An 11,970-nucleotide genomic window follows, 5' to 3' on the forward strand; every position below is an offset into this window, starting at 1 on the left:
CTGTGGGTTAATAGATTTACTGAATTTTCAGGGACATCCAGAATGAAAATGAAATGCTGGAGGAGGAGGATGTTTCTATTGATTAGCAATGGCTCGGTTTGGAAGCTTCTTACCCTTAGGGGTTCTTCTCACGTAGACTGTAACTTGGATCTGGATTTGAGGAGAGTAAAGGGATAGTGAGTAGGAGGCTAGAGATGACCTGGTGACTCAGTGGTGGCACATGTATTCTAATGTTCTTCTCAGGATTCTTTTTTGTTCTTTCACCAAGTTAAGAACTTCTGTACCTAGAGGCTTATTAAGGAAATGAAAGAAAAACAGCACCTTGAAAAACCTAGTCTTCTCATAACCACCGCCCACTACTCTTCCCCACTTCCAAAGGGAAAAAAAGTGACGCTTTCTTCTTGTGGGATTAAATTCCTTATCTTACCTACCCAGATTCCCTCCTTTTCTTATATGCAAATCTTACCCATCTTCCAAGACTTCATGATGTTTTACCCATCCACTTTATTTTCACTCATGAAATCCCAGACATTATTTTCTATCATTCATTTGGAATATAATTATGCATTGCCTTGTGATATGTCTTATATTGTTTCACACTGTTGTTTATTTCTTGTATTGTTGTCTATTTTTTTTCCTTCCCAACTAAATTTCTTGAGGCAGGGACAGGTTTTAAAAGCTTCTCTGTATTCTCTACTACACTAAAGCATATAGTATGTGATGAATAAGTTATTTCATTCTGCAGAAATATTTTAATATCTCATTTTCAGATCTTGCTAATAGCATGATCAGATGTTGTATATAGTTAACATTTGATGAATACTTAACTAGTTTAAGAAATTGGCACATCAGTGTTTAGTGTTTCTATTTAAGGAGTTCATATTTTAAGACTGAAGCACAAATGTGTTTAATAACTGAGTTCTTCATATATAATGAAATCTTTCTGATATATTACTTATCTTCACTGTACTGGCTATGATCAGTTTAGCAATGTTAAAAAATCTGGTTTTGGAAGTAGTAGCTTTCATTGATAACAAATCTAAATTGACTAGTAGTCCAGAGGATAATGAAAGAGGATGTTTAAAGGGTCATGGGTAGTTAGCACTTTGTAAGACATGTACCTCAGATTTCATGCCTATAGGTGAATCAAAGAAAAGTGTGTTTCTTACAAAAAGACCCTAGGACTGATGCCTGAAAGTTATGTAGGTTCCATTACATACTGCTTACCTTTTAAAAAAATTAATAGGTGCCTTTTGATGAATTTTGATCATGGGATTTGGGCTTATCATATAATAAATATACAGGTGCAAATAAATTTCTTCAGAGTTTAAATCTGTAAATTAATACATTTGATTCTATTTAATTTAGGTTCACTTTGTGCTATGCATTATGCCTCTCCCTTTACTGAACTCAAAATCTAGGATGGGGTGATATATGATAGTCAAAATACAAAACCTCTGTTATGTTAGTATCATAACTGGATAACATATAGGATATTATTTTTAAAACCCAGCAAGCAAGTGTATTTAGGATTTTTGTTATAGTGAAAGATACTTTATATTTTACTAGACAACACAATTTGACGCTGCAGATCGTTGCTGATGTGGTCAAGTACCTAATGACAGACTCTTAGTACATTTGTGTTTCACCAGTAGTAAATGAATTGATTTTTACCCAGCATAAGTAGATACTTGTTTTTCATTATGTTGATGAATTTTTGATCAATGTCTATCATTGTTTTCAAAGGGAACACAACCTATTTGTGGGAGTTTCTTTTAGATCTGCTTCAAGATAAAAATACTTGTCCCCGGTATATTAAGTGGACTCAGAGAGAAAAAGGCATATTCAAGCTCGTGGATTCAAAGGCTGTGTCTAAGCTTTGGGGAAAGCATAAGAACAAGCCAGACATGAACTATGAGACTATGGGACGAGCTTTGAGGTAAGAACACAAAAGGACGAATTTTCAAACAAAACTTAGATGTCTCTTTATATTGTGTATTAGCTGTTTAAAGAGTAGCTCTAAAAATCCCTTAATTAGAACTTTTAATTTTGAGGGATATTCTTGAGGAACTTCTTGGATTTGGAGGTAGATGGGGAGAGAGGAGTTAGGTCTGAAATTTCAATATCATGGGAAAACCCATTTTTGCAGAAAATGTGCTTTTTCACTTAGGACTATTCCTTAATAGAAATTTAAGTTGTAGACCTTTATGAAAATTAAACCCAAATGAAATACAGTTTCCGAATTGTTAATTTGCTTTTTACTCCTGCGAATTTGTTATAATGGATTTATCTTGATAAGAAAATTTCTCTTTAAGGTTTGTCACTTTGAGAAACCCACAAAACTTTGTAATGTACGTGGTTTATTCTAATTAAGGATGTTTATAAATGATACATAGTTTATGTGACAGTATTCACATATCCTACAGATTCATCTCTACTAGGCATAGCTTAGTCATAACATCAGATTGTTTTTATAACCTATGTAAATCAGAGTTGAATTTTTACTAGTGTCCATAAAATACAGTAAAATATCCTGTATTTAGGTTAAATTAGTTCCTTTAAGAAAGAGAATGAACTTTTAGCAACTTTATAGATCTCGAGGCCATAGGACCTTTGGCACCAGGTTCCAAGTTCATTCCTACTCCAAATTCTTAGCCTTTTGAACAATCCAGGCAGTAAGAGCTCCTTTTTCTTATCTCTTGTGGGAGTAAGTCAATGTTTCTGTTAGTATCCATTTTAAATGGTGTTTTTGGTTTTTTGGGGGGAAAAAATGTAATACGTTTGATTCATTTAGTACTTTTTCCTTTACAGATATTATTACCAAAGGGGTATTCTTGCAAAGGTTGAAGGACAGAGGCTTGTATATCAGTTCAAGGATATGCCCAAAAACATAGTGGTCATAGATGATGACAAAAGTGAAACCTGTAATGAAGATTTAGCAGCAGCTGCTGATGAAAAATCATTAGAACGAGTGTCACTGTCTACAGAAAGTCTCCTGAAAGCAGCAACTTCTGTTCGTGGTGGGAAAAACTCATCTCCTCTAAACTGCTCCAGAGCAGAGAAGGGTGTAGCTAGAGTTGTGAACATCACTTCCCCTGGTCATGATGCTTCATCCAGGTCTCCTACTACTACCGCATCTGTATCAGCAACAGCAGCTCCCAGGTAAGTGAGGGAAACTGTTAGTTGTAATGTATTTACTTTTTTAGAGAGCTCCTTGGCAAAAATGATGTTCCTTTCTTAATATTAGCATTCTAAGAACCCACAGGTGTCAGGACTTTGAGAAGTGCTTGATATTTTAAATGTATTTTGTTGTTGTTAAAGTAGATGTCTCATCTAACCTAGATTGGTTTTTACGGTTTTAGAGATGCAACTTAATATGGGCTTTATTTTTTTAAATATATTTACTTCATGGTATTTCATATTCTAAACTTCAGGGATTGTCAGTACATCTGTAAAATTTGGGAGCACTAGTTTTGTATATTTCAGATTTGCATTTATCTTCTTGCTTAAGAGACCTATTTTCTAATTTCGCATTAAATATAACCAACTTCTTTTTTTTAATCTAATAGGACAGTTCGCGTGGCAATGCAAGTACCTGTTGTAATGACATCGTTGGGTCAGAAAATTTCAACTGTGGCAGTTCAGTCGGTTAACGCAGGTGCACCATTAATAACCAGCACTAGTCCAACAACAGCAACCTCTCCAAAGGTAGTTATTCAGACAATCCCTACTGTGATGCCAGCCTCTACTGAAAATGGAGACAAAATCACCATGCAGCCTGCCAAAATTATTACCATCCCAGCAACACAGCTTGCACAGTGTCAACTGCAGACAAAGTCAAATCTGACTGGATCAGGAAGCATTAACATTGTTGGAACTCCACTGGCTGTGAGAGCACTTACCCCTGTTTCAATAGCCCATGGTACACCTGTAATGAGACTATCAGTGCCTACTCAACAAGCATCTGGCCAGACTCCTCCCCGAGTTATCAGTGCGGTCATAAAAGGGCCAGAGGTTAAATCAGAAGCAGTGGCAAAAAAGCAGGAACATGATGTGAAAACTTTGCAGCTGGTACAAGAAGAAAAACCAGCAGATGGAAATAAGACAGTGACCCACGTGGTGGTTGTCAGTGCGCCTTCAGCTATTGCCCTTCCTGTGACTATGAAAACGGAAGGACTAGTGACGTGCGAGAAATAAAACAGCAGCTCTACCGTGGACTTTAGACTGTTAGTGATAGTACTAACATAAATATTTGCAAGGGATGTCATCAAGAAAAGTCAAAAGAAGACTTTAAAACATTTTTAAGGCATATAAGAAAACAATCAAACTTACTGGAAATAAATTACCTATCCCATGTTTCAGTGGGAAGTGAACTACATATTGAGATGCTGACAGAAAACTGCCTCTTACAGTAGGAAACAACTGAACCCGTCAATAAGAGAAAGGATTGAAAGGGACCAAGCAACTCACTACAATATCAAGTTACACTAAGACTTGGAACACTAACATTCTGTAAGAGGTTATATAGTTTTCAGTGGGGAGGGGTTGGGATGGGTGATCTCATTGTTACATATAGCAATTTTTGATGCATTTTATATGCATACCAGCAATTATTACTGTGTTCACACAGAACTCACTTAACTGGTGCTATGTGAAGACTCTGCTAATATAGGTATTTTAGAATGTGAATTGAAGAACGGATCCAAAAACTTCAGAAAGAGGATAGCAAAAAAGATCTAGTGCGAATTTTTTTTTATATCATATAGCTTAAGCTGATTTAAAACAAAGGCCTTAGACTAATTTTTGGTTTTCTTTATTGAAATAAGCTAATGGCTTGTTTGTGTAAAGCTTTTTTATTAAAAGAAAAATTTTAAAAATCTTGTACCTAGCACAGTATTGTTATAGAATTTACATGTAACATTTTATATGGTAGTTTAAGTCTGTCAGTTTCTTAATTGTGGACAAATTAACAGTTGGCCCTGGCCTTTTGCTGTAACATGCCTGTGTCACTCACTTAGCCCTGGCATCTGTGCAGACATATCAGTTTCAGTTCTTCTGTCACTTGGAAGTTAAGGCTCAGCATGAATTTTTGTCAGGTAGCTCTAATACCTGGAGTTTTCTTTCTTTCTTTCTTTTTTTTTTTTTTAGTTAAAGTTTAAGAGGGAAAGTACCAGTGTTCAGATTTGAACTATAATAGTTTGTATATTCAACATTTGAAGTATATTCTATTTTGTTGTACTCTTGTTTCAAAGTGTATTCAAGTAGGTTTTCTGAAATATAGAAATGAAATTTATCTTGTGTTTTGGTCTCTGGTGATATTTATAACAATATTCAAAAGCTAGTATGGAGACACTGTTTTAGTTAAGAAGTAATAGAAGTTCTATTTCTCCTTCCCTACTGCTGCCTGAAGAAATTCTACTTACTTTGTTCCATTACATTAATAGTTGGTGAATATCTGCATGTTACCACTTCCTTTCTAATTACTATCATGAACTATAATGTTCTACGTAGCATAGTGAATTTACCATTTTAATGTTGGCCACACTTAAAGAATTTATATTTCAAATCAGACCATTTGTTTCTCAAACTTTTTGAAGGTTAAGAAGAAAAGTCCTTTTACGAATTAGGAAGTGGAGGTCTCAGAGGGATTACATGAATTTCACACCAAACTAGCTAGGTCCTGTGACTCCACATCTTAATGCTCTTTCTACTACAAAGAAGAGTTGTCTATTTTTACATCTTTTAGAAATTTAAATAAACTGATACTTAATATTTTGTGGCCTTTAATTGTGCATTTAATCAGATACTACTTAGGTCAACAGATTTTTATAACAGCTCCCTTTATAATCTTTTATCTTTTCCGTAAACATACCTGATGGTACTTTTTAATAAAAGTTCAAAACAAACCTCACTTGACTTATATCCCATTTGGGAGTTAAACTCAAATTCTACCTTTTAAAACATTTCCTAAATATTTCAGCTTTCAAAATCTGTACTGTATTCTTTGGCGCTTAATTGTATTGTCCTTTTTAAACCGCAGTTTCATTTGTTGAGTCCTCTAATACTCTTAGGGCAAAGATGATAGCTTATACCATAACTACACCCTTCCCCAAGTGCTGAGCGTATTAGACACTCAGACATTTATTGATTTTGGTAACATCTTTGCTAAGAATCTAAGTCACTTGCTATAGAGGAGAGCTAAAGAAACAAAATTTTAAGTGAGTAGTTCTTTCCCCCTATGCTATATTATTAATTAATTCTAATTAGGTTAAGCCAAGGCTACCTAGCTTACCTCCACCACTCTACCAGAACATTTTTCTGTGTCTTTCAGAATAAGTATGCCTCAGGTCTAGATTTGGAAACATACATGTTCACTGCATATACTGATCAGTGTTTCTGCTGATTGAAATTATCAGTGATACAGCTTTTAATCTCAACCCTTATAAACTGTAAATCATTATAACTTATATTTGCTTTTTGTGTCCAGCATATTGGAGAAAGAACTACATTACAATGGCTTGATGCACTACATTTTTGAGCCTCATCAGACTTTTGAACATGATCTGTCCATTTGTTCCTTAGGTCACCTTCCAGCAACAATTCCAGCCTTCACCACTCTGCTTACCAAATGACCAGTATACCTCTTACAGAGAACATGGAGGTTATAAGTGTGAACTCCCTCCATTTCTGGACCCCTTGCTATAACAGCATCTACTTATTCCAGCATCTACTTCACTACCTGTCTCAGTAAGGAGGCAGGTATACGCCTTCCTCCTGTACTCAGCATCTTCTCCCTTTTCACACCTCCTTGGTTTCCTTGTTCCAACAGTTAATAGCCCATCATTCTATCTCTTTCTTCCATAGCTTGCAGTTTGAATTCTGCTTAGAAACAGTTCTCACTGAAGTCTCCAATAAGTGTCAAATCAGACAGACACTTCATTTTTTCATGTGCTCTTGTGCCTCACCCTACTTCTTAAAATTCTCCTTTGGTCTTCCATGACACCCCTCTTCTGATTTACTTTTTGCCAGACCAACTCTTCTTTTTTAGCCTACTTTGCTTTCCCATTTAATATTAGTACTTACCAAGATTCTCTGGGGCTCTTTTCCTCATAGAGTAGTTCTAAGAATTAAATGAGTTAATACGTTCAGGATTTAGAACTAGTGCCTGGCATATGGCAAGCAGTCTATTAAATGTTTACTATTATGATTTCACTTCAACCTAATTGTTTGATGATCTCTTCTGTGCATATGGTTTTTCCTAGCAAATCTATTGTTCTAGCCTAGACTTTAAGTTTTAGATGGGTTTATCTAACTGCCTACTGGCTGTTTCCTCCTGAATGTCCAGTTGAACTCTCTTCTGCCTAAAATCTGTTCCTCTTAGTTCAATAAATGACATTACCAGCAACCCATTACTTATGCCAGAAGAAACCTGAGGGCCATTCTAGACACCTTACTTCCTACATCAAGTCATTCACCAAGTCCTATTGATGATACCTTCTAAATAGCTTCCTTTCCCATCCTCCCTACCCTCCTTACTGCTTTGTCTTATCAAGCTTCCCTCTAGTCTCTTTTCTGTGCTGCCAGCTGAGAGCTTTCTAAAATGCAAATTTCATCACTCCCTTGCGATTGCTTTAAATTCTTCAGTGGCATCTCTTGCTAAAAAGATGAGTCCACAGCATAACATTGAAAGTCCTCTGCCTATGTCCCAAGCCTTATTCTGTTGCCACTCCTCTTTTATGCATCTCTGGGCTACAGACATATTGACATATCTCATTTTCTCAGATTCCAGGCACCCACACCTCATTGAGCCATTCCATTGATGGTTTCTCTCTGGACCACTCTCTTTCTTCACCTAGATTTGAGTTCACTTTTATTTACTGAATTAGAGGTGACAGACAGCAAAAGAAAAATTCCTGAAATAGGCTTGAAAACCACTCAGGGTGAGGAGTGGTCTACTGTGGGTGAACTGGGAGTGTAAAGTCTGAAAAGTATACAGTATATAAAGGCAAGGGTAAGGGGAGAGGAAAAGGAATCAGCAATGGAAATAAGGACTATTCATGGAGAATTAACAGGACAGGTGAGGTAACATTTTAAGATATGGTGGGCAACAGTATATCAAGTGCAGCAGGAAGGGCCAAGTAAATAAGGCCAAAGAAGAAGCCTCTGAGATTGCTGATAGTGACAATAAAAGGGCAGTTCCACTGGGGGCTGGCTGTGAAGCCGGAATGTAAGAGATGGTACGCTACCCACGGCTTGCTTCTGACACCCTGCATACTTTACTCAGGAGAGTACATCTTGATCACTATATAAGCAAGTCATATTTAATTATAAATAGAGAAATTTTTTCCCAAAGATAAAATTTTGGCTTTGGGGTTATTTATCAAGCAACTTATGATCCTTTAAGTCTCCTGGCCTACTTTATGAGGGCACTACAGTGCACATTATTTTTGGGAGGCAGAAGTAGGCCTGCTTTTAGTTTCACTGTCATCACAACTTTTCCCTTTATTATAGCTTTTGACCATTGACAGTACAAATCCTCTGTGGTTGTGATTCATCTGTTCCTCAGCGCCTTTGTTATACTCGTCCTCCATAATTAAAACCTGTTACATTCTGTAGGAACTCAGTGCACAGTGACGCCAGTCTTAACGAGAATGAGAAGGTACTGTTCACCCTTCGCAGGAACACTGATTTGCCTTCTCTGCATCACACCTCTAAACCTTTAAAAAACTCAGGGGCAGCAAGGAGATTTATTTGATGTGTATCCACTTTGCTTTTTAAGCACCCATAACTATTGATATTTTTGAACACTGCAACTCAGCAGTAATGCTGTGACTTGAGGACTTAATAGATTACAACTTCCAAAGTGAGAACTTTCAAACAAAACATGATTGTTTAATGCAAAATACTCCATATCAAAAAGAAAACTGTGAATAGGCTGTAAACTAACAGTTATGTTCTCCCAAGAAGTTTCCTCTCATCCCATTGTAATATAACTTTGAGAAAATGTCTATTTCAGAAGACTTTCTTTAATGAACTGATGCTGTCACTGTCATAAAAGGTGAAATACTAAGCCATTTTACATAATCTGCCAATTAATTCTGAGTTGTAGGACATTAATTCACTGTAATAGTGTTACCTTTGCCGCACATTAGAATCACCTGGAAAGATTTAAAAATCCTGTTGCCCAGGCCACACTTCATCCCAATTAAATTATAATGTATGGGAGGGGAAGCCAGACATCAGTAGGTTTTAAATATCTCTAGGTATGATTTCGCTTTGTAGCCAGGTTTGAGAACCACTGCCCAATGTATAGATAGATATATTGTAGAGATAAAATAAGGAAAGCATTAGATTTAGGGATTTGTGTCTTAACCTAAGCTCTTCTAAAATGTCCAAAGGAAAAAGGTAGTTTGAAATATATCTATTATTACAAATGGCTTCTAAAAAACTTACATACTGTACAAAATTTCATTGATTCTAAAGCCTTTTTCTCACATTCAACATCTCTTTAATTAGGATGAGTGTTTAGAGTCTTATGAAACTGTACACCATGTTAATGTGCCTTGTCCCTTACAAGACATTATTTTGGAAAGCTATATACTAATGCCAGCAATGCTACCTTGTTCAAAATACTTTTGGATTGCTTCTTAGAGCAGAATCTAAAATTTTAAACTATTTAATAGAGACGAGTTTCCTGCTGAGGAAGATTTTAGTTTTAGAAATAGCCAAGTCACTGGAGGTTAATAAATTGATGTGAATCAAACTAGGTAATGCCATGTTTGGTTCAAATTGAGATGTGGCTATAAAGTTCACGCTGGTTTTGAGGCCTTCATAGAACTGGATATGGAAGCTGTTCCAAAAAGTTTCAAAATATTTTTGAGCAGTGGCAGCAGTAACTCAGATTTGTTTTGAAGTGCAAATCAGAGATTTAATGCTTTAAGAAACCTTAGAGATTTTCTGGTCTATTCCCTGTATTATAAATAAATAAACTAAGGGTCAGAAAAACTTTGACTCATCCGTTTAGTTGAGCTGGTCAGTGGCAGACCTAGAAACAGAACTACTGCTCTGGCTCCCACTTTAGTTTTAGGTTCAACCTCCATTTCCTGCCATCCAAAAAAATGGGCTTGGGGGAGGGTGCAGCAAGGTTAGTTTCTGAATGAGCCTATCTCATCATGTAATGATCCTTGCTTTCTCACAAACTAAATTTTAAAATGCTGCAGAATTTTGCTGTGTGTTCTCTTCAGGTTTACCAGTCTATGGGAACCAAAATCAAATGTCAGAGATATATTCTCTGTAAATGGAGTTTACAGTATTGTTTTAGAAACGTCTCACAAATCTATGTGGTTGACCGGGCAGCTATGATGCTATACTCCGTGGATGAGAAAACCGAGGCCCTAGATGGAGTGACTCGTTCAGGGCCACACGGTCACAGATGAGTTTCTTCACTTAGAGCCTGTGAATGTCCACGTATTGCTTTTTTTCTCCCCTTGTTTTATAAGCCCAAGCTCCAGGCCTCTGCCATTCTGGTACCCATCCACTCTAGATAAACGCCTGTGCGATATTTTTATACATGTGATTAAAAAAAGAATTCATCAGAGCTTCTTATGCAAGTACATTCGTTTTTTGGATGACTTTCCTTTTTAAAAATTGAGATCAATTATGATTATGAGCGTGTTTTTATTTTCTCTCAGAATTTAAATCTTAGAAATCTTTCCTCAAGTCTAAGACATCTAATTATTTGCAACATTCCCTTCATTATTATAAACTCTTGGATGTTTTAAAAAAATGGTTCGAATACAGAATATTTGCATCAGTTTCTTCCTTTAGTTTGAAACACTACTAGAATAGTTGTTTGTATTGCTTCCTTTAAAAAAAGGTACAATCAAAAGTATGCAAACAGAAGCAGATGTTCTTTTGGCAGAACTACTTTCGCGTCAGAATAACTGAAATCCACTCTGTCAGCCACTATATCTCGCTTCTGTTCTATATTGTATGTGTACTACAAAGGTATGTGACTTATGTGTTTGGCCATTTTTCATTTAACAGATCTCTTCTTCCTCCACAATATACTTTTCTCCCCATTTGTACTCACTCAAGGCCACAGGAACATGGTTAGTGGGGAAAGAGGTGACCACTTTGGAGTCAACACAGACCTGAATCCTGGCTCCGCTACTATTATCTGTCACTTTGGTCAAATTGTTTGACCTTTTGAGCCCCATTTTAAATTAGGAGTTGTTGTAAGACCACATGTAAAGCTCTTAGAACCAAAGGTAAGGAATTCAAATGTTACTTTCTTCGTATGTATACACCATTATTTGTTTAAACAAATGAGGTGGTCATTCCTACCACCTTATAGAGTGGGACCTACTGAAACATGGATTGGAGGAAGAAAATCCATGATCGATCACTCACTCTCCAAATCTGCACAATTTACCTTCTTAGACTCTTACTATAAGCACAATAAAAATATGGGATATAAAGGGAAAAGCTGAACCAAAAGGTACATAGGGATGGAGTAAGAGAAACTCAGTAATGGAACATACTTAAAAATGTACAATACAGACTTGTTATTTACCATTATGCCTCAGGTTACTCTGACAGTCCATGAGGCAATGCTGTCTACAAAGACAGACTTCAGGGGAAGTAAAAATAAAACATGAAGTGCAATCCAACAAGGTTTATGTACTCCTAAAAAACTCTCACTGTTTACATAGAATGCTCGCATAATTACATTTTAAATGAAGACAAACACAAAAGCACCAGATGACAAAAGCACATTGAAGTAAGTGCTTAGCTTACTGCTGCTGTGGTAACGCTGAAGGATAGCTCCTAAGCAGAGTTCCATGTGGGTTTCCCCCACCTCAGTAATTTACAGGCACGTTTCAATCACATGTTCATACTTCCAGAGGCCTTTCTGCTCAGTGGCGTTCCCGCCCACCTCTAGCCCCACCCACAACCCATAGCCTGTTA

General features: G+C 36.5%; 1 protein-coding gene across 50 annotated transcripts in view; it reads left to right on the forward strand.

Moving 5' to 3' along the window:
- The window catches only part of ELF2 (E74 like ETS transcription factor 2), a 100,500-nt gene extending 95,207 nt beyond the window's left edge, over window positions 1–5,293 (forward strand). For all 50 annotated transcript variants that reach the window (XM_070611667.1, XM_070611663.1, XM_070611695.1 and 47 more), the window contains 3 exons: window positions 1,747–1,939; window positions 2,812–3,162; window positions 3,570–5,293. In XM_070611667.1, coding sequence (XP_070467768.1) covers window positions 1,747–1,939; window positions 2,812–3,162; window positions 3,570–4,197 — 1,172 coding nt within the window. In that variant the 3' untranslated portion in view covers window positions 4,198–5,293. The remainder of the gene's footprint in view (window positions 1–1,746; window positions 1,940–2,811; window positions 3,163–3,569) is intronic.
- Window positions 5,294–11,970: the final 6,677 nt, after the last annotated feature.

This window comes from Equus przewalskii, chromosome 2 (assembly GCF_037783145.1).
Source record: "Equus przewalskii isolate Varuska chromosome 2, EquPr2, whole genome shotgun sequence".
NCBI lineage: Eukaryota > Metazoa > Chordata > Mammalia > Perissodactyla > Equidae > Equus > Equus przewalskii.